This window comes from Ambystoma mexicanum, chromosome 5p (assembly GCF_040938575.1).
Source record: "Ambystoma mexicanum isolate Mex_15411 chromosome 5p, UKY_AmexF1_1, whole genome shotgun sequence".
NCBI lineage: Eukaryota > Metazoa > Chordata > Amphibia > Caudata > Ambystomatidae > Ambystoma > Ambystoma mexicanum.
Genome location: NC_090930.1, coordinates 1,145,505,432 through 1,145,528,020, shown reverse-complemented (window position 1 = coordinate 1,145,528,020; position 22,589 = coordinate 1,145,505,432). Strand labels below are relative to the sequence as shown.

Below are 22,589 nucleotides of genomic sequence, written 5' to 3'. Positions count from 1 at the left end.
GTTGTGCGACACATGTTTAAAAATCAGGCTAAATCGGCATTCTCTATTTCTGGGACCCTTTAGGAGTTTTGTTGGAAATTGTGTTTTTCTTGATGTTCAAAAAAAGAAAAATCAGAAATGGGCATCGAGACTGGTCGTGCAGGAAAACAAACTACAGGCACATTTTTTCGATAAATCTTAACCATGATAATCTCAGGTGGCATAATTTTGCTCAGTGTGACTTTATTTGTTTAAAACCATGTGTAGTGTTGGCTGCATAAAGATTTTATGTTCTCCAGCATGGGGTCTGGCATGGATTCACATGCTCATGAATATTCCCCGTCAGGCCGGGAATCCTCGGTATAGAAAAAAATCAGTATCAGTTTTGTTTCTGATCGGTCTTTCTTAGTAACCAATCACTGGTCTCTGGGTCATACAGCCCCCAGCCAATGACTGCCCTCTCCCTAAGCCCTGCCTCTGGCAGCCATCCTCAGATTTTTACCGCACGTTCAAGTGTTGGGAGTCCTCGTTCTGTAGCTCTCGAGCTTTTGCTCCGTTTTCGAGCTTTTTTCAGGAGATTTTTCTCATTTTTCGGTTAAATAGAGCCTCAAGCTCCACAGTTTCTACATCCGATCAACGGGGATCCGTTTCGGAGTTTTCTACGCTCCTCAAGGGTGAAGATTTCGTCGAGTTACGCTTTTGGAGGATTCCAGAAGTTCCGAGGCCTACCCCGGACATGGCCCAGGAGAAAGGAAGCTTGACGCCCGGGAAGCTGTTCAGGACCCTGGATGCCAGCTTCAGAATGTTTTCAAGAAGGACGAGCATTCGTTATGCCTCTACTGTCTCCATGAGGACAAGACGCACACGGAGAAGGACTGCGCGTTTTGTGGGAACATGTCGGAGCGGACCATGAAGGATCGCTACCTCCGTCTCGCCAACTGGCTGGAAGGGAAGAGCCCGTCAGGCGAGAAGAAGAAAAAAGTCAGAGCGGTCTTCCAAGTCCCGTGAGGGCGCCCCGACGACGGGGGCCCAACAAAAGGCTAAGCACCACGAGTCTGCGGGCAGCGGGAGCGCCGAACGGTCGGGCTCCTTGGCTGCCAGGCAGGGCGCATCCTCCCCGGCGCCATCAAACACGAGCCAACGCTCTGGCTTGGGTAAGAGCAAGTCAGAGAACCCGGCGAAGCTTCTGGAGAGGCCTCGGTCGATCTCGAAGATTACGGCAGAGGGGGAGCGAGGCTCGGACCCTCCCCCCAAGGTGAAGGCCCCAGGTGTCCAGGAGGTGACGATGGCCTTAATTCACCCTGCTAAGACCTTGATTGAGGATGTCGCAGCGGCCCTGGCTCAGCCTGTGGAGGCTACACCAGTGGAGGCGCCCTCAGGACCCAGAGTCTCCCTGCCACCGCGGAGGGAGAAGTCTTTCAGGCCCATTGAGAAGACCCCCAAGAAGTCCTCGTTGGAAAAGGTGGGGGAGGGGCTGGTGGCCATCGTGGATACGGACACGACCTCTGAAGAAGAGCTCATCGAAGTCGTGGAAGAGGCCCAGCCCATCGGGAGGGATCCCGACGAGGGCGACGACGAGAGCGACGGGGTCGCCGACATGGCTCCTCAAGAGCCATCGCGCCCGTCATTTCCGGCGCCGCAGGACACTTCGGCAGCCATTTTGTCAGCGATTCAGTCCTTATGTTCGGAGATAAGGACAAGGTTGCCCCTCCCCCCGATGGAGGTACCTGAGCCAGACCCAACGGGGGAACCGGAGCCAGGACCTTCGGAAAGCCCACCGCATAAGAGGACGACAACACATCCTACCCCACCTCTCCCACCTCTGCGGCCTGCTCTGCCTCCCCCCGGTCTACTACCCACGGGGATGATACAGGCACGGACACGGCTACGACAGGTACAGATGACGACGGAGGCGACGACGGGACGTGTCCCCCATAACCCCCTGCTTGGACGTCCCCGCCTGACGAGATTGGATCCTTTCATGCCATGATTTCCAGGGCATCCGAGCTCTTCCAGCTCTGCCCAGAAGAGAAGAAGGAAGGGTTCCTTTACCAACGGCGCAAGGCTAAAAGGAAGACGGTCCTCGCCGTACTGCTTCTTGATGACATCTGGATGAGGGGCTCGCCCTCCTCAAGAACCCTGCCACGGCGCCGGCAAAGAGGGACCGCTACGAGAAGTAGTACCGGGTCCCCGACCCTGGCCCCTTGTGCCTTCGGGCACAACCTACCCTGGATTCAGTCGTCTCGGCGGCGGCAAAGAAGAAAGCTGGGGGGGCATCGGCCTCAACATCAACTTCCCCGCCGGACGGCGAGGGCAGGAAGTTGGACACGATGGGACGGCAGATCATCTCATCCGCAGCGACGACTATCAAGGCTGCCAACGCCCTGGCTATTGTAGCCCGCTATGACGGGGAGTTGTGGTTCAAAATCGACCCTCTGTTGGACTTCCTTCCGGACGGCAAAAGGGCTGAGGCCCTTGAAATCATACAGGAGGGTGAGATTGCTTCGTACCACGCCATCACGGTGACAACGGACATCGCCGACACCGGTTTCCGTCAGTTGGGCAACAGCGTTTGCTTGAGGCGACGAGGATGGCTCAAGGCCACGGATTTTTATCGCCAGGACATACAAACCAAGGTTTTGGACATGCCCTTCGACGGGAACAACCTGTTTGGGAAGGCGGTTGATGAGTCCCTTCAGGCCATCAAGACCGACAGAGAGTGCCCGGGCACTGGGAGTGCTCCAACAGCGACGGCCATCCTTTCGGAGCTCCGGAGGCAGACAAGGAGCTTCCAAGGGATCCGGCAGTGGCTCCTCCACGTACCGCCAAGCGGCAAGATCTTCGTCCCAGGAAGCCTACAGGGGCCGCGGCAAGTCAGGTGGTGCCAGTCGTTGTCGACAGGGAGGTCAAGGAGGCAAGGCGTCCTGCAAACAAGATTGAACCGACCGTGGGGTTGGGCCCCCGCCGAAGCACCCCGGTGGGAGGCCGGCTGGCGAGGTTCGTCAGCGTGTGGGAGTCCATCTCCACTGAACTTTGGGTGCTGGACGCCCTGGCCCAAGGGCACGCCCTCGAGTTTTAGAAGAAGTGCCCTGGCGTTCCACCCGTGGCCAGGAAGGAAAATCACGTCCCTCAACTACTGTTGGAAGTAAGGGCGATGCTCAAGAAGGGTGCCATCAAGCTCGTCCCAAAGAGGCTTCGGGGCTCCGGGGCTCCGGAGTTTACTCAAGGTACTTTCTCATAAAAAATAAGACAGGAGGATGACGGCCCCATCCTGGCCCTACGACGACTGAACAAGTACATCAAGGCACAGAAGTTCCGATTGGTCACCCTCCAGCACGCGCTGGGACAGCTGGAGGAGGGCGATTTCCTGTCGTCGTTGGACTTGCAGGATGCGTACTTCCACATCTAAATTCTAAAAAGACACCGAAAGTTCCTCAGGTTCGTGGTCCAAGAGCGGCACTACCAGTTCAAAGCCCTCCCGTTCGGATTGAAGTCGGCACCCAGGGTGTTCACCAAGTGCCTCGCACCGGTGGCGGCACGGCTGTGCCTACAGGGGATCCACATCTACCCCTACCTGGACTGGCTCATCCGGGCAAGGACAAGGGTGCTCGCCGAGGAGCACACTGCGAAGACCGTCCAGCTGCTCACAGACCTGGGATTCTCCATTAACTTGCCAAAATCCCACCTGGTTCTGTCGCAAGTCGCCCTGTTTCTGGGAGCCAAGCTCGACACAGTGGCGCGCCTGGCCTCGCCGGAGGAAAGGACCAGGACCATTCTGGGCAAGGTGCAGCGTCTGCTGGCCAGGGTAAGATCTATCAAATCCCTCCTCGGGATGATATCCTCCTGCATTTATCTGGTGTGCCTGTGCAGGCTTCGGATGCGCCCCTTACAAGAGTTCCTCGACACCCGCTGGGTCCAGTCAATGGGCAGCTTCGAGGACAGGATCCCTCTCAACGAGACGTTCTGTCAGGCGATCCGGTGGTGGGGGTACCCGCTCCCATCTGTCGGCGGGCACGGACTTTCAGACCCCAGCTCACCAGGTGACGGTGACGACGGACGCCTCCCTGGAAGGTTGGGGAGTGCACTCCGGAGATCTTCACGCGAGAGGCCTTTGGCTCCCGGAGGAGAAGTCTCTCCACATCAACATCTTGGAGCTCCGCGCAGTGTTCTGAGCCCTCAGGTCCTTTCTTCCGTCCCTCAAGGGCAAGGTGGTGAGGATCTTCACCGACAACACCACCACGATGTTCTACATCCGGAAGCAGGGCGGAACCAGGTCCCCTGCCCTATCCAAGGAAGCCCAGGATCTGTGGCATTGGGCAGTCGCCCAGGGGATGTTTCTGGTGCCTCTTCATCTGGCAGGAATAAAAAAACACGATCGCCGACTCACTCAGCAGGGAGCTGTGCTCGTGCCACGAGTGGGACCTACGCCAGGATCAAGTGGATCGATTCTTCCGACGATGGGGCGAACCCCAAATCGATCTCTTCGCGACGGCGACGAATTCCAAGTGCCGGAGGTTCGCCAGCAAGTTCCCCCAGCCGAGGAGCATGGGCGATGCTTTCTCGGTCCCCTGGGACGGCCTATTTCTTTATGCGTTCCCTCCGCTGCCGTTGCTGCTACGGCTCATCAACCATCTCAAGAGGTCCCAGTGCAGGATGATCCTCGTCGCACTGGCATGGCAGAGACAGATCTGGTTCCCGGACCTTCTGGACTTGTCACCGTCCCCACCAGTCAAGCTGCCGACGGACGCAGACCTTCTCTCCAGAGAAGGAGGCGCCATTCTTCACCACAACCCGGAGTCGCTGAACTTGCAGGCCTGGCTCCTGCAGCACTAGAGTTTGGAGGGTACGACATCCCGGCCGACTGCAGAGAGGTTCTTGCAAAGGCCGGGGCGTCCTCAACTCTCAAGTGCTACGGACATAAATGGAAGAGGTTCTCTGTCTGGTGCCGTGCACAGAAGATTAACCCTCTGCGGATTACAAGTACTGCCGTACCTACTGTCGCTGGCCAAAGCTGGACTGGCTCACGCCTCCATCAAAATACATCTGGCTGCAATCTCCCGATATACCAGGACTACGGGACGGGCGTCCTTGTGGTCTCATCGCCTGGTGAAAGAATTCATGAAGGGACTATTCCGATCATTCCCGCCGGTGAAGGCTCCTGCCCCGGCGTGGGAGCTTAATGTGGTGCTGACCAGGCTCATTGGGGCCCCATTCGAGCCTATGCATTCTGCACCTTTGAAGTTCCTGTCGTGGAAGACAGCTTTCCTCGTGGCCATCACCTCCGCACAACGAGTGGGAGAGATCCAGGCCCTATCTTGCAAGCCTCCATACTTGACTTTTCATGACACAAGGGTGGTGCTGAGGACACACCCCTCCGTCATGCCCAAGGTGCCGTCGGACTTCCACCTCAACGAGCCCTTGGTGTTGCCAGTTTTCTTCCAGTCGCCTTCGTCGCCGGCCGAGAGGACTTTGCACTCGCTGGATGTAGCTAGAGCGCTGAAGTTCTATGTGGACCGCACGAAGAGTTTTCGGAAGACGTCAAGCTGTTTGTGAACTTTGGGATTGTGAATCAAGGGAAGGCTCTCTCGAAGACTTCCATTTCCAGATGGCTCTCCGGCTGCATCATGCACTGTCACCGGTTGGCAAACCGACTGCTGCCCGGCCGTCCGAGAGCCCATTCGACCAGAGCGATCGCTGCTACCACAGCGTTCCTGTCTGGTGTGCCCCTGCTGGACATTGCAGGGCTGCGACGTGGAGGTCGACACACACCTTCACAAGATTCTACTGCGTCGGATCGGGACTCCAGGGAGGAGTCCAGGGTCGGCCAAGCAGTGCTGCGCAACCTGTTCGCCTAAGGTGAGCCTGGTGAGGAGGTAAGAGTTGCTTAATTTTGAGTTGTTGTATTGCTTAATGTTGAGCCTGTTGCCACCCCCTGTGTTTGTGCATGTGTGTACTGCTATATATTCTCTTATTCATGAGCATGTGAATCCATGCCAGACCCCATGCTGGAGAAGGAACAAGTTACTTACCTGTTCTCCAGCATGGGTCTGGCATGGATTCACATGCGAACCCTCCCGCCTACCCATCTGCGGCTCTTCACTTGGTCATACTGCCACTTTACGTGCTACCAAATCTGAGGATGGCTGCCAGAGGCGGGGCTTAGGGAGAGGGCAGTCATTGGCTGCGGGCAGTATGACCCAGAGACCAGTGATTGGTTACTACTAAGAAAGACAGATCAGAAACGAAACTGATACTGATTTTTTTCTATACCGAGGATTCCCTGCCTGATGGGGAATATTCATGAGCATGTGAATCCATGCCAGACCCATGCTGGAGAACAACAGTTACAGGTAAGTAACTTGTTCCTTGTCTGTCGTTTGGATTTCAAGATATTTAATGCTATATTGTGCCATTCTAAAAGAAGCACCCTCTTTCACTAGTGCTGTTTGTTCGTTTGTGATGACATAAGGGCCTAATAGGAATAAATCAAAGTAGGTGCTGTAATTATGCTATTACGCAATCCTATGCCATCACGGGGACTCAGCAGTGGAACAAGGTTGACAATTACGCATTTACAAAGACACATCACTGAGACCTGTGCGATCGATGGAACTGTCATGCGCCTTGTTCTGTGGCGCTTGTGGCATAGGTTCAGGCTGGGCAGCCATTGAACACCCCACCACGTAGCATTTTTACGTAAGGAGCGGTCTAGTCTTCCGTGGCTTCCGATGTTATGGCTCATAAGCCACGCCCGCCTTACTCTGCGTTGCAACTGCCACGGTCAGTTTGCTTGCCATTGCATCTGGTTCCAAACGCTAGTTCTATTTTTCTGTGCCACGCTCTGCCTCTATTCCCCCTTTTCACCCGCTCCTGCGTGGGTTTTCTTTTTCTTCCTTGGCCTCACGCTGTTCTCACAGCTCTGCCCTCTCTTCTGCCTTTCTGCCTCGTATGCGGTCTCTGCCTGCGGTACTGCTAGCCTGTCCTGTTGCCGTCGTCCTTCCTCCGCTTCAGGACGTTTTCTCCTCTGGGGCCTTTACACTGTTCTGCTGCTACTAGCTAGTGGGTGTCCGGTCCGGACCCCGGTCCAACCCTGTTCTTACCTTGTCCTGCTTATCATTATTCTTGGACATACTCTCCTGCATTACCATCGGAGCCCGCCTTCCAGCGGTCCTTTACCTTTGTTGGGTTTTTTGTGCCTACAACAGGCTTTTTCCCCACTGTCTTTCCCGGGAAAGGAGCCCAGTGAGGTCCTGCTTTGTCAGGTCTCACTGTTGCTTTTTCTCGGGTTTGACAACCACTCTACAAAAATAAGAAGGCGGACTACAGAGCTTGCAGACCTCCGATGCCATCCAGCTCCAGATCCAGTCTCTCGGGTGAAGAAAAGGAGGAGGCTGACAGGAACTTAGATGCTGTCTTATACCGCACATACCTCTCGTTCTGTCTGATCATTTTAGCCTTTTCAATTATTAAGTCATAGGGACCTACGCCCCCTTTCTGGAAGAGATCAGTGATAATTCTGATATTTAAGAAGGGGAACAGAAGTGGCCCTATGAATTACTGACCGATATTGACCTTTAAGATATGCTAAAATGGTGTATGTTATGCCGGCAACAGCAAGTTGAGCTATGCTTGTCATGTTTTACTAGGTTTAAAAAACGTAATTCTCTGACTATCATTATTAATCGGTCGCAGTATTTGAACCAGGGATCCTTGCTCATATTATTTTGCATTAGAGATAGTCACACGAAATCAAACGTAAAAATAATTTTCAAGTTTTCATTTATAACAGAACGAAACACGACCATAGTTTTCTGTTGTCTTGTACCTGCACATTTCACCCTGCTTTTCCAGAACACTACAAAGAATATTGATTTGCATAACAAATGCCCACATTTATAGGAAGGCAATCTTTGTCTCCCTTATGAGTTGTATTGCCTTTATCCGATGTGTTTAGGGATTAAGTCTGTAGGAGCAAAGAAAAATGGCTGCAAATAGCTGGAAACAGACTTACAAAAAACTGATTGTTCATGAGGCATGGAACAGCACTCTTAGTCCTTGGAATTTCAAACTATGCAAATCTTTTTCTTTTAGCATCTGTGAGAAACCGGAAGGTGTTCTCACTTGCAGGCCCCAGGGATCCTTTGTTCAGGTGGCCAGGCGAGGGCCATGGCGGTTAGATCCCAATACCGGGGGCGGACAAGTGAGGATGGATCACCTGGGACGGGGGTCCTTGGAGGTTGCGGGTGGATCACCCTTCAAAGAGACATGGTATCCCCCCCCTTTTCGACACACCCCTACCCGACCTTTTCTCCACCTTATTAGATTATTGGAAGTCCTGTCCTGTTGCCCCCTCCCCAATTCCAACAGGTACCAACACCAAAGGGAGGTGTAGGAGAACCAGGAAAAAAAGAACAAACCTAGCACCCCATATTTTACAACAAGATTGTTCCCATTCTCCTGATTATATGTTTCCTCATTGTTCTATTGCCACTCAGGATTACTACAACTCCCATAATTCCTCCCCACTGTTTCCCCCAAAACCACTGGGACTAGGAAGAGGCAGACTGGAGCTATGAAGATTATCCATAGGAATCAATGTGCCATGAATTCCTCTGGGCAGTCTCCATCTTGTCCCATTAACAAGGACAGGAAGAGTTAGTCAGGGCTGGGCAACCACTCTCACCTGATTCTGGTTAACTCCCCGAGCTAGTATAAAAGGTGGAGCACACAGACGCACTTTGAGCGAGCTGAGGATGCTGGAGGAAGCACACAGTCCATGAGTGAAGAACCTGAGTTGGAGGAACCCTGGAATGCCTAGAGCAAGGAGGACTGCCACATTACTGAGCCTGTGAGTACAGGGGAGGCTGCAGTGTGGTGAGGGAGCTCTGACTCCAGGGAGCCAAACCAGGGGCAGCTGGGTTTAGCTGGCAGTGCCCAAGCCAGAGCTCCTCCCCTGGGCCAGACAGGAAAGCCCAGGCCATTGAGGGGCAGGTGGTTAGACCCAGACCTCAGGAAACAACCCATTTACAACCTTGCAGCTCCCAAAACGGGAATGCCGTTTTGGGGGAGCTGGCAGCAAAATAAAAACATTGCATTGTGGGACTTGAAGTCCAAATAATGTTTTGGGATTGTACTTTTGAGCAAGGCGCAATGCATGAGAAAGAGCAGTCCCTCCAGGGCTATGGCGAACCAGGGGAAGTAGAGCGACAAACCAAGGGGTTAATCTAAAGGGGCAGGAAGCCAAAGACCCCCCTGGTGAGAGATCGTTATTACCGAAAGGCCGTGAGAATTGCACACGACACCCCAGCTTGAAGGGAGAAAGTCTTCCGAATTCTACAAGGTTACCAGCTACCGTCCTGAGGGAACGGCATAGTTTGGGAGGTGCAGAAGCAGCAGTGGTAACAACGTTGACTCCTACATCAAAGGCGCGAAAGCCGGAAAGCATCTTAACACGACCAGTGAGTAGAAGGAAGCAAAGAAAGCCCGGTCTGAGTTTAATTTAAATGCTTGCGACATCATCCGAGGGATGAAGGTTAAGCGAGCGCTGATAAGCTGTGAGAGAAAGTGATCCATTGTTAAGAACTATGAATACGACATACAAAATAGTAGAGTGGTCCGGCGAAGTGAGATTGCCCTAATGAAATTCTCTGTGAAATGTTTTAAAGCTGTAGAGGCAGCGGGAAGTGAGAGATGATCGTTCAGTGCTGTTTTGTTGAATTTGGCATGAGAACAAAAGGAGTGTCCGAGCCCTACTGAGGGAGACCCATGTGTGAAAGTAAAAGGACGGTCTGAGTCCGACTTGGGGAGAACCGTTTGAAAAGCAAGTCATACGTAACAAGTACATTTCTCCAAAAAGACATTGAAACCGAAGGAAAATATGTAAAGTGGAAGTAAAGAAAGGAGGGTGGCGGTGGTCATGTGGAGGTGAGAACAAAAATCCTTCCCAGTTTTGAAAGTCTTTGAAAGCTTAATCAAAATAGTTAAGGAAGTTTGATCCCGACTGATGGGAACCTATAGTATGGAGTGTGAAGAAAGCTTGGGGAAGGAACCCCACCAAGGAGAAAAGGTTGGAGTCCGATGGAGGGGAACCTATTGTGAACTGTGCTCAAATACTATACTTAAAAACTGTTTTTGCTGAAACTGTGTAGAAGAGGCTTGAAGGATGACCTGGGCTTGGGTGAGAGGAACCTTAGAGGTTAAACCCGTGAACTTGTGACTCAGACTTGAAGGGCCAAGAAGGCTCTGGAGGGCAGAGCCAGCCGCCTAACAGTTCAAAGGGATAATGTGTTCATCAATCAAGTGTTCCACCTATGCCCGTGCTATACAACGTGGGGATGAGAATTAATACTTATTTGTATCTCCATTCTGACATTTCGTTTAATTTTCCTTTTGTAGATCCATATCCCTATATCACTTTAGTGTATTGGAGTGAGGGCATGCATTAGGTTTTTGTTAGTCTAGGCCTTTGTGTGACTAAGGCTGACTAGTACGGTTTCTTTTTTTTTTGGATGGTCAAGAGTGCTCCATCTTAGTTATGGGGCCAAACCCCAAGGTTTTGAAACTTCCAACTCTTGTCAGTGTCTACTTGTGGTATCATGCCTCCCTGACATATCATAAATAAAGTTATTGCTGCAGGTTATTCCTAAAAATGTTTTCTAATAACTATTTTATAGAAAGACTTCCATGTACCTGATCATTACAATTTCTATACACCGATGGCACATAATACAACATATTTGCCTCTAGGTGGCACTGTCATCTTCACGAAAGAAGGCAGAATCTGGTGTCTGTTTTGCTTGTGGACTTCCTCCACTGTTGACTTTTGACCTCTGCATGAATGGCTGAATGAGGGTCTGTTTAATTTGCACATTGTTTAACCAACAAATTAAGCATAAATCTTGGCAGATTTCTATTACGAGATAATGTCCAGCAGAAGTCACTTACTGTATATATAGTAGTGTGTGTACGTATACTAAATGACCTTTTCTCTCCCTTTTAATATAGAAAACATCGTACTTTAATGAGTAAATCAAGTTATACATATTACATTTTATGTTCTTAAAGAGGTAAAGGCAAGTTACATCCATAAACGCAGCCTAGAAAATAAGTCTTGTATATGTTTACATTTCCACCCTAATTTCTGATTTTCTTTTTCCCCCCATGTTTCGAATTTTCATACATTTTACATCTATTTTCCTGTGGTAATCAAATTCGGCATCTCTCATTTAGTCCAGTTTATTTTAAATCCAATCTTCTTTCTGTGATTGTTAATTTCCGCTAGTAGTTATGGCAATAATTACAAACGTTTGGACAGAGACACATATATAGTCAGCAACATATTTATTTTGTGCTCTGTTTTCGCAAACAGTATTACGCAAATTTGATTAATTGTTCCTTATCTTCTCTGAGGGGTGCAAACTAAGTGAGTGTGTCTATAAATGGCTGCCCTGTTTAGTGTTTAATAGATTTGCTGATTGATCGTAGCAGGCCTCTGATTACCTGTCATTTTTCTCCACTGCCCATCACCTGCAGAATCTGAAACTGAAACATCCAGTCAACCCGCTCGAAAGCTTATTTAATGGGGAAAGAGGAGAAACCAGAGATCAAACCAATGGGAACAGTGAGAATAGATCATGGGGCTCTCAACCAATGGGCTGAAGACTGGAGAGTTATGAGGAGTGGCATAGCAGAAGCAAGACTGAGGCAGTCACTGGAGAAAGCTGAAGAAGAGCTCTATGCCACTCCTCATAACTCTCCATCTGGCCCATAGAGGGTTCCCTGACTTTGTTGAATTTAGTCCCAGGTGTAGGAATTGCACACGAGAATCCAAGTTGCAGTGATACCTAGGCTTGGACGTCATGGTTGGAGGGCAGCAGAGACTGTATGCGAGCGTGTCCTCCTGCAAGTGAGGTTAGATACTTAACACCAGGAGACCGCGAATGCTCAAGCGAGAGCTGGAAAGACAGACATTTTCAGTGCATGGAGGTGTCCTGTTAAAGGGCTTGTAAGTGACTTGGGTCAGATGAAGAGCCTGTCAAAGTTGGGGAAAAAAAGAGCTCAGTCGCTGCAATCTGAGAAACACTGGAAAAGTGTTAAAGCATCTTAGAGCTTGAGTGGTAGAGGCCTGGTGCTGACTCTGGGAAACGGATTGACTTTGCCAAAGAAATGTCAATGACTTTGTCTAAGCATCGTATATTAAAGAAGTTAAATTCTGGCAACTTAAAAATAAACCTTGCAAATGTGATTTACATCCTTTTTTTTTTTTTTTTAGCTTGTTTGGCCACTTCACCACACATGCTTCTCTTGTGGCCAGGATCTTAGTGCATATGTACAGGAGCATACACTTGTCTCGGGCACCAATGAAAAAGTGGGCCAAAGTTGCAAATGGCAATTCTCTCCTTTTGTCACAGACTGTTTGAATAGTACCCCATAGGGGAGTTTTTGTTGATAAAATGTGATGTAATTGTGTAATTTAAAGAATATTTATTGAACAACAATGGTCAAAACTACTAGCCACATCATGAAGTAACTCATCAAATTGGCCCACATTTGCCAAAAAAAGTGGCCCACGCTAGCATTTCGCGTTTCTGGTTCGGGCATTGCCCATTACGCCAGTCCGAATTTGTATGTGTATATGCATGCCTGTTAATGCAATTAGCCTGTAGGACACTTGCTACATTTCGCTATTACTGTGATTTTAGATTACAAAACTGTGTTGGTAATTGTGCTTGTGTGGCCCAAAAAATTGAAGTGGTGTGTTAACACAGGAACTTGATTTGACACAAAGGCTTTATAAAAGCCCACCTGTCAGGCTGTCTTGTCTGAGTGCTTCGTTCTATTTAAGGGAGCCGATCACTGCTTAAACCTCCTCTAGTTTATCAGCCTCTTAGGGCGTATTGCTCTATTTTCAGCTTTTGCAAGGTAGCATCTGTCTAGTATGCCAGATCATGTTTTTGTGTGCAGGATCCTTCCAGTTTGTTATAGACTAGATTCCATTTTCCTCTCACTATCGCTAATGTCCATTGAGTGGGATTCTTTTAGTTTCTCTGTCCTCCAATTCATTCAGAATATGCGCTTGTTATTTTAACTACACAGGTAGTGTTGTTCACCTATGACTGTCTTAAACGCATCATGGTTTAATTTTTCATAGTTTAAGCTCCATATATCTGTGACGTACCAATATTGAGGATTACGGATTCATTGCCTGAGAAGGTAATTGTGTCAATTGAGCTTTCAATAACATACCCCTCCAATAAGAAACGTAAGATAGTATTCTCTATCGCTGTTAGTGATGAACCCTGAAATGGAAACAGTATCTGTTTCTTTTTCCACTCTAAGTATTTATGTTCTCATGTTTGGAAAACCCATGGCGTTGAAGGTGTCCAAATAGTAATTTTTCCTGAATTTAGTCATTTGTCACCACCACAAGCCAGATGTATACCAGAAATAAGGTGAAGAAATTAACACCTAATACTGTTATTCATGCTGCAGCTTTTCAGAGTTATGCAGTGACTTGAGCCTGTCCTTGTTAGTTCCTTTCTTTAAGCTTTAAGCAGTTGTTTGGTCAGAACTTAATTTTTAGGGTTCTGGCTCCCTAACTTTGTGTCTCATAAAATATTTGCTGGCTTCCCTGTTTTTCCAACCTTTCTTTTGTGACCGTATCGTCTTCTACTGAACTACTGAAGCCTTCCTGCCACTGCAACCTGTTTTGCTGTGCTGTCCTTAGTACTGCATATGGCTACCAAGACAACTGTGCTTTTTAAGCACCCCATGTTGGTCTCCAATAATCTCTGTGGTCCTGAAAGTGTGATGTGGCGAAGGCTGGTGAGAGCTGTAATTTAGATTTGGCTACATCATGCATGTTGCCTTTTGTACAGCATTGGTAGGCCAATGCACTTATATGGTAGCCATGAGGGTACTAATGCAAATTGTAAGGTCCTAAACGCATCCCTTTAACTTTTCTCTATTCCTTTGTCTGTGTGGACCACAATCATGTTTAAAATGGCTGTTGTGCTGAAACAGGCACTCCCTGAGGCACAGCCATGCACCCTCGGCTGCAGTTCAAAGCTAATGACGACTGGATTAAAGTCCCTGGTCTAGGCATTTTACATCATGTTTTGGTGGGTGATTTTGTTTGGCATCTTTTAAGGCCTTCCTGATTGTCTGGCTGCCAAATCTTTGTGTGCTGACCCGTCATGTGATTGAGGGACGGGCTTCAGTCAGCCCCCCAAGTGAAAGTATTTTCACTGGGAGACCCTTTGCATTCCTGAGATCTGTACCCGATTTCCGAGAACACTGCTGCTAAAGACGGCTGCTTCTAAGCACTGCAGTATGGCCGGACTGGCTGGACCGTGCCTCCTTTTTTCTTAATCCCTCCGCCATACAGCGCTCTTCCTTAAAGCCTTCCATTATCCTAGCCTGATGGGTGGGCATGTTCCTTCCTGGGCCATTTACTTCCTTTTGGCTATGCTGCCTCCCTGGTAAATCCTTCTGGCCCAAGTGCCTTATGTTGGAGTCTTACTGACTTAGAGGTCTGGTGGCTTGCCACCCCAACCTCATTTCAGTTTTTGGGATGTTCTGTCAACTCCTCGTATTGCTCCCAATCCTGGGAACATTTGTTGCTGGTTGACTGCCCCAGCTTGTCGTCCTGAGCTGTCCTTGAACCTTGGTCCTGTTCTTCATGCTCCTTATGCCATCCTCTCAGTTGTCTGTTTGACTTCTCCTTCAAGTTGTCTGGATCCTTGCTGGTTTGTGGGTTTGAGTCCCTACTACTAAGTCCCCACTCGCGACTAGCCAGACTTAAACCCAACATCCAAATGCATCTGACTTGCAAGGTGCACCTGCTGTTCCTGAGTCGATTTCCTCATATCCACCACTGTGAAAACACATGGCCTAGGGTAGTTGGTTTCTCGGAAAGGGGTCCAATTGGCCAGGAAGCAGTGGGGTTTCCATGGCACCCTCTACTGTTGCTCCCTATTGTTTACAGTGGGCTTTGAGCTCCCTCTTTAACCAGCGCTCTCAGGCCCACTGGTTCTTGAAAGCTGGGCTGGAACTGCCTTCTGCTGGACCTGTGTCCAAGAAAGAAAACTTACCATGCTTTAGCTCAAAACTCTGGAATATATATGTGATTTGGTCCCATTGATTTTATAACTGAGAAACTTTGGAAATTCCTTTAAACTTTTTCAAAGTGATTTGATAAGATACTTACCTGAAATGAGCCATTGTTTCCACGTCTCCCTTAGGGCCATTAGGTGTTTATTCAAAAGACTGGATTCTTAAAATGTACCAGGGGTTTAATATAGTAAATCTCCACAGTTCACTTTATGCCTAGAAGGTGTTACAGTAACCACTAGTGGTTTCATTGTTTTTAATGGTGAATTGGGACCTATTCAGGTCCGCTATCATAATTGTAATTTTACTCTCCATTGTGTTAGCCCTTTGGACTGGTTTCATTATATGATCAAACTCCTTCCTTCCCTCCTTTTTATGACTTGTATAGATCTTGTGCTCACATGTTGGGTTACTCTACTGTATTCTATGTCATAGGCAGTGGTCTTCAAACGTTTTAGGCCTGCCCCCCACCCCCAGAGCAAAACAAGGGCAGGCCAAGCCCCCCCCAAAGATTTTTAAATGGACAGGAAGTCCAAATGGCTATGAACTGTCGTGCTCCGTCACTGCACCCTACTCCCAGTATAGTCCCAGGGCTCCCCCACCTGGTCCCATCACAGTCTCTGGCCTCATTCATCCCACTCCTACCCAGTCCCTGGGCTCTCCCTACCCCACTACAGACCCTGGGCTCTCCCCACCCTGATCCCACCACTATCCCATGGACAGTGGTCGAAGTGTATGAAATGAAGTAGTGGAACTATGTTCCCTGCTGGCCTGTACCCTCTCCCCATAAACTCCATCACCACGCCCCCTCCCACACACAATACAAACCCCCAAACACATGCACCTGCTCTTTAAGGGACCTTTCAGTGTAGTGCACTGAAAGTGCAAGTTTCAACTTGTTCCTACACTTTTATTTTAAAATGAAACCATTCCGGTACGGTTTCTTTTTTATAATAAAAGCATAGGAGCAGTAAAACTTAATTTAAAAATGTAGAGGAGCACCGCTCCCGCTCACTTCGACCACTGCCAATGGCTTCCGCCCATCCTGCTACCACCACAGTGCCTGGGCTCCCCCACCCTGCTCCCAGCACAGTCCCAGGGCCAGTAGCGGCTGATGAATTTTGTAAGTGTAGGGGCATAAATATTTCCCCCAGCTAAGCCATAGCGAACGAGCGTAGCGAGGCAGCCCAAACGAATCGGGGGGAGTTCCGGGAGTTCTCCCCACGTGAATTTATTTTTAAATAATGGGTTTAAATGTTGCATTTTAGAACATACTTCTAAAAGAAATTGGGTAAAAAGCCAAACAGTTTGCAGGAGGTGCTGGGTGTCCCAGAGGACAGGCATATTTTTTACTGGACATCTGGTAGATGTCCAGTAAAAAAATACCATCCCTGTCCCCTGGGCCCCACAGTGCCTAACACAATCAACTTGATTATGTGTATGGAAGGCGTTGGGGGGGCCCAGAGGGAAAGCATGGTATTTTTGACTGGACATACCATCTCTGCCCCCTGGGCTCCACAACGCCTCAGAAGGAGAGCTGATTTTGGCAGGTGGGTAGGGGATTGTACATTTTTTAAATGCCTTTGTTGTACAACTTACCTCCACTCGCCAAAATCAGCTCAAAGGACCAAAATGTTGTTCTCTTATGTACTACTACATTGTGGCGTATGTTACTAAGTACGCATTTGACAGTTTATATTTATCATTATTAAATAATACAAATATATACATTTGAAAGTAAACTATATTTTCATTACCATTTGAAGGAGTTTTTAGTCCAACTCGGTGAATACCCTGTTTTCCCTATTAGGATGGCATTCTTCAACCCCACTCTGAATCACGGCCCTCTTGAATTTTACCTTGCTCAGACCTGCTGCTCCATTTAATTTTCTCGTGCTAGGTCATCAAAAAATGCTAGGGCCGACACAGATGGGACTTAAGATAAGCCTGCTCTGGTTTTGACAGTAGAGGATAGAACAATTATCTGTCGTGTTCAATCTCAGCTGATTTGGTGCATGTCATTGATGAAAGCAGACCTCTTGTGCAGTCCCCTGAATTTACTTAGCCAGTGTGGGTGTATGGGGCAAGACCATTGAGTTATTTGCTAAACAGGCTTCACTGGTTCTGGTGATGGAATATTTAGTTTTCCTAGGTCACTGGTGGGGGAACCAACAAAGCTCTCAGGTGAAATTGAATCAATAACCGATACTGAGGTTAAAAGCCTTGAAACCAAGACACACAAAAACATTACACTTTAGAGTCAGAACAGCTCATTTATACGCATGTTTCACCTCTGAATTGGCCCCCAATATTCAATTCCTCCTGCTACCCTTGCATGTATTTCTGAAAGTCATGCCAGTGATCAGTTGAAAGTTTCAACCAGTCAATGGTGGTTATTCCTACATTTGTAAAGGATTAACTAACACTCTCAAATAAACAAATAATCCAGGCTACAGGGGGGAGCCATTAGGATTTCCCCAACAATTGAAACTGCAAGTTTGATTTCATCATTCCTGAACAAATCTGCATTCCTGCGCATATTGTGAAAAGATGTCTCCTCTCTGACATCTATATAAGGGGTAGTTAAGGATTGATTTGCTCTAAAATCATTGACATAATTTATGCACGATTACATTTGTTCAAATATAGCATTTTGGCCTACAAATAAATTATATCTTGGTTTGTTGGCATAGCTTGACACATTGATCATTTGTTTCCCCATGTTTTAATACTACTTGTTACTAGCACGAGCAGCCTCTGCTGAGATTTCCTTATGTACTGTAGACCATACAATTGAAATGAGACTTGTGCTCCCTTGAAACCTTCTCTATAGATTCTATTGTTTCCAAATTTGCAGAAGCTTCTAAGGAGCCTGAAAAGCCTTAACCGTTGATCATTTTTGGATTGTACTAATATGGTGTGGATAAAGATATGGCCATATTCTTTCATTCTAATGCAATACTTGTCAATGCTGAATAAAACGTTGAATTTTGTAAAGTACATTTTTTTTCCCTTTACCACCGACTTGGTGCATATTCTATAAATGTAGCTTGTTACAGTGTACAATGTGTTCACCTTGCCTGCAAGTGTATGGTCGCTGTGGAGTACAGCCTAGTGGACCACCATAGGGGATGACTGTTTACTGAGCTGCTAATCATTGCATATCTAATGATCTTAAAAAATCTCGACTCTGCCATGCCTGCCCCAAAGATCAGTTTAACTATCCTACTGCCTAGTTGGGGGAAGAAAGACGGGACGTTTAGGGGGTTGTTCAGGGAAATCCACAGCAGTTGGCGTTAAAGTTTTTATATGAGTGAATTCTGTCTAATTATAGGTAAAAATATTTTATTCCATCCTTCGGTGCCTGCGTAATGTTTATAGTACATTAATGTGATGTATTTTCTTACCTCTCCTCGCTGCCTGGTTCTTATATAGCTCCTTTACCTGTTACTGCACCAACAGCTCCTTTCTCATGCACTACCAGCCCAGCAAAACTAGTAGGTGACCAGGCCATGAACCTTAAACCTCAGTAGAATGATAATCGCGAGGAGGGACACCTCTTATAATTTCCTTTTTCATGCCACCCATGATGGTCTTCATGCAGCTGAAGGCCCTTTCCACCTCCTTTGTGGGCTTGGGGCACTGATTCCATCCATGGCCGATATCTCCACCTAGATATAGAAGAAATCGCACAGCTTTACTGTGTCCAGCTTCCTTTCTTACCCATTCCTGGTTTTTGTCAGCTACACTGCAATCATAGACACTCAGCTTCTTTATTTTTGGATACTATGTTCGTTGATACCCATTGGTAAGAAGGCATTCCCAAATTGGTTTTTACATATTTGACGAGCACATGCTGATGTCATCCGTCCCAGCTGCCGCAATAATGTGTGGCTGATTTACTAAGACTTACCCCAATAGGCTCGCAGAGTTCCCGACTTGCGTTAAGCGGTCACGCCACGCTGCGATTAGAGATATTAATCGGGCGGGTTACAATGCATAAGGCTGCCTTATCATTTCTTACCATGGGCTCAGAACCAGAGGTTCTAGACCTGATCCCATGTAGCGGAAGGAGACATCTGCGGAGTTGATTGAAGACCTGCTACCAACTTCATAATGGGTGCTGAAGTGGCCAAATCTCTGGCTATTACTTTGCTACTGCGATTGTTTTTTAAAGACTGTTTCAATTCAATGCATGGCCTCCTGTTTTATCTACAGAAGAGATTTAGTATGGAACGCCAGTGGCCAAACGATGAAAAAATAAAAAGGGTTTAACAGGCTTACATGCCACAAAAGCTGCTAATTAAAGGAGAATTAGTTATCACAAATTTGAGCTATCAAAGGTGCGGGGGTGTTGAGGGTGGTGCCCCTGGCCCCAATCAGTCTTGATCCCACTCCAAGACGCAGTGCAGCCTGAACTGCTAGGTCTCATCCATACTATGTGTAAAAGCAAACAAACCCAGAAACCTTTCTGCCTCATTGGACATCATCCTTGGGGTTGATTGGCACTCCAGGCACAGCTAATTCGAAATCTATAGCTGAACACACCCGTGACACACAGGGCAACTTTGAAACAAGGAAAAAGTGATGGATGGAACGCTGTGGATTAATCATGATCACTGGAAATTGCTCTGAGTAGCTTTTTAAAAAGGCAAAAATAAGTCTGGAGTTGCTTATATTCTTTCAGAGTGGGTGTTGCCTAGCAGTTGACACCAGACTGCCCTTTTGGGGCAGGATAAGGCTGATTTGTATGCAGTTGGATTACCATGTAATCTTATAGATGGGATAAACAAGGGTATGGAAACTGCACAGTATTTCTGATGAAGTCAATGTTTTCCCTCCTTCACCTTTTACGATTGACCAAATAGGGCACACCATCAAGGTTAAGGGCACAACATCAATCCTTTTGGATTCAGTTTATGGTGATAATGGGTCATCCAGTCCTTCATGGGGCTAACCCTTATGTTTGTCATTAGTCGAAGCTATCGCTCATCATTGTATTGATGTTACCTGTCATCCTCACTACTAAAGAGCACTCCCAGCAGCTCTGTGTGCAAATGGAAAAAAGGCAGAGGTAAAATGGAGCCCTTTGAAACGCAGACCTTTTTTATTGGAGTATTTGAGCACAGACCCATCTGGAAGTAACAGTGCTGTACAAGGCGAGGGAAGGAGATTCCAAGGGATCAATACAACAGAGCGTGAAGCTAACAATGGGGGAGTGGAAGCGTGGGCAATTTGGCAGCAAGGGATCTGCAAGCATCCAGGGAGAACTTGGAACTAAGAAAGATGTGCTTGCCTTGAGCAGATGAAATCAGTTGGGAAAGGATGAGTTTATCCCTCTGATGAGAGCTCATCTAACCAATACAGATCTTCCATGTCGGTAAAGACCTCATGTTTTATTTTTATTCAAGACCGCTAAAAGGTTGTGCGCTCCAGGAGGCCGTGATCCCCTCATCCAACATGTGATGGATGATGATTGCAGATGCATTTCCTCCTTTATAAATAAGCCTGATCATTGACAGAGATGGTTTGTACTAGTCTTTTGCATCCAAATAGCAGTTTTTAGATGCAAGAGGGGGTTCAGTGTCATAACTGCATCACCTAATTGTGGCATAACATTCCACGGCGTAGGATTCCCACATTGGTGCCACAACCACTTAAATCCCCCGCCTGCTCCACTATTTTACCCTCAGGTCTCCTGCATGCCCCGCCTTCATCTGTCTCTCTGTGGAGTGTCATTTCCCAGCCACCCTACGTGCTGTCCACCTCGGACCATACAGGCCTGTGTCAATCTTTACTGCAATTTCTTGATTGCAGTAAAGGGACCCGCTCCTTCTCAATGTTTTATTCAGTAAAGTCCCCTGTCAACAAATAGAGGAAAGGGCATGACTAACAGTAAATTAAATGTTACCAATCGCAGCCTAGTTGTTTGTCAACTGGATATTATCTGATTTCCAAAGCGCCCTAGCATTTTTGCAAATGTGTGTCTCCATGATTGTGGCAATTCCCTTAAAATTGATGAATCGGGCTTAGAATAATACAGGGTATACTACAAGATTTTTCAAAGAAGCAATATTTACTATTTCCATAAAGCACAAGTCAGACTGTCAGTGGAGTTTGTGCTGTCCAGCCAGCTGCCCGCACCTAAAGATTTTTGTACCCATCGTGGAGGGATGTAAGGTGCACAATATTTTATTAGGTTTTTAATGTAATGATGCTATGCATGTCTAATTGAAATGTTGCTCTTTGTTGATGTTTGTTTTTGCTTCTTTTAGGTCCTGTGTTTGAGAATGGAACTCCGAGCTGCCCTCGATTTCATTTCATGCCACGGTTTGTGAGATGGCTTCCAGGTAACCACGTTGGTTTATATGAGCACTGAGTTCCACACATTTGAAAATAAACATTTGTTCATAATTGGAAGGCCAAGAGCCCGACTTGTCTTTATCCCAAGTTGCCTGAACAGTTTATAAATAAGACTCCTCATTCCATCTGCGTCCTTGCAACAAAGACACTTTAGTAAGTTTTCTGTCCTGAGACCAGATTAAAGCATCTGTCTTTCCAAAACAATTTTTGATCTGGCAATTACAATACACATTCTTTTGAAGATGCCCTGGAAAATCAACGAGAAATGAACATAGTAAGTTGTTCCAGGTTCACTTGTCCAAAAGTGACATGCTAATATTGGCGGGTCACTTCACCAGAAATTCTGTCAAACTGTGAATATTCTGGGGTCACTATGGAACACCTGTAGCTTCTCAATATATTTGAGTCTGTTGGGCGGCTTTGCACCGCTGGAGACCACATGCAGGCATAGAAACATTTATCATGCACACTTGAAGGTTTTAGGAGGCTGAAAATAAAATCGCCATTTCCCAATGCTTGCCAGGCCTTTAGGGTCGGCTCTCAGCGAATGTCTTATGATGTCCCATGCTTTAGGTTATGAGATGAGGGTTGGGAGACTGTGGACAAGGTGTAACCACCCGCTCCATTATGGAGGTTTGGGGGAGTGTGCCTCAGGTGCCTGATCCTTTCTCCAGCCTGTTACGTTTCTCCCTTTACTCTGAACCTCCCTTTCAGAATTTTCACTCACTGGCCTTATTAAAGGTCCCTAAAAAGCTCTTGGTGAGGGACAGAAGTCACACAAATCATTGACACTTTCCAGACACAACAAAGGACTGTATTGCATAGCTTGTTTAGTGCAAATCAGTGAGCTAATGTCAGATTGGGAGGACTGTCCCTGGAGTGAGGCAGTGTGCGGACTATTCGGGGTGCTGCTGGAGCAACAGATTTTAACTTTATACGGCCAGAGGCCATCAAAGTACATACATATAATATATACACACAAGCAGTTGCAGTAATATCATACAGATGCAACCCACCTCCCCCAAACATGAGACCGCAGCTCCCATGAGACTATCCTAAAACCAGTGCAATAACCCAGGCTGCAATGAGTTAACATCCTATAGGTTCAACCCTATTGAAGGCTCCCATAACTAGTG

The 22,589-nt window shown here is 47.5% G+C and overlaps 1 protein-coding gene across 2 annotated transcripts in view; it reads left to right on the top strand.

The window, feature by feature from the left end:
• Positions 1-22,589, top strand: part of DROSHA (drosha ribonuclease III) — a 1,388,683-nt gene that overhangs the window by 832,320 nt on the left and 533,774 nt on the right. For both annotated transcript variants that reach the window (XM_069613610.1, XM_069613611.1), the window contains exon 12: positions 21,366-21,440. In XM_069613610.1, the coding sequence (XP_069469711.1) occupies positions 21,366-21,440 (75 nt within the window). The remainder of the gene's footprint in view (positions 1-21,365; positions 21,441-22,589) is intronic.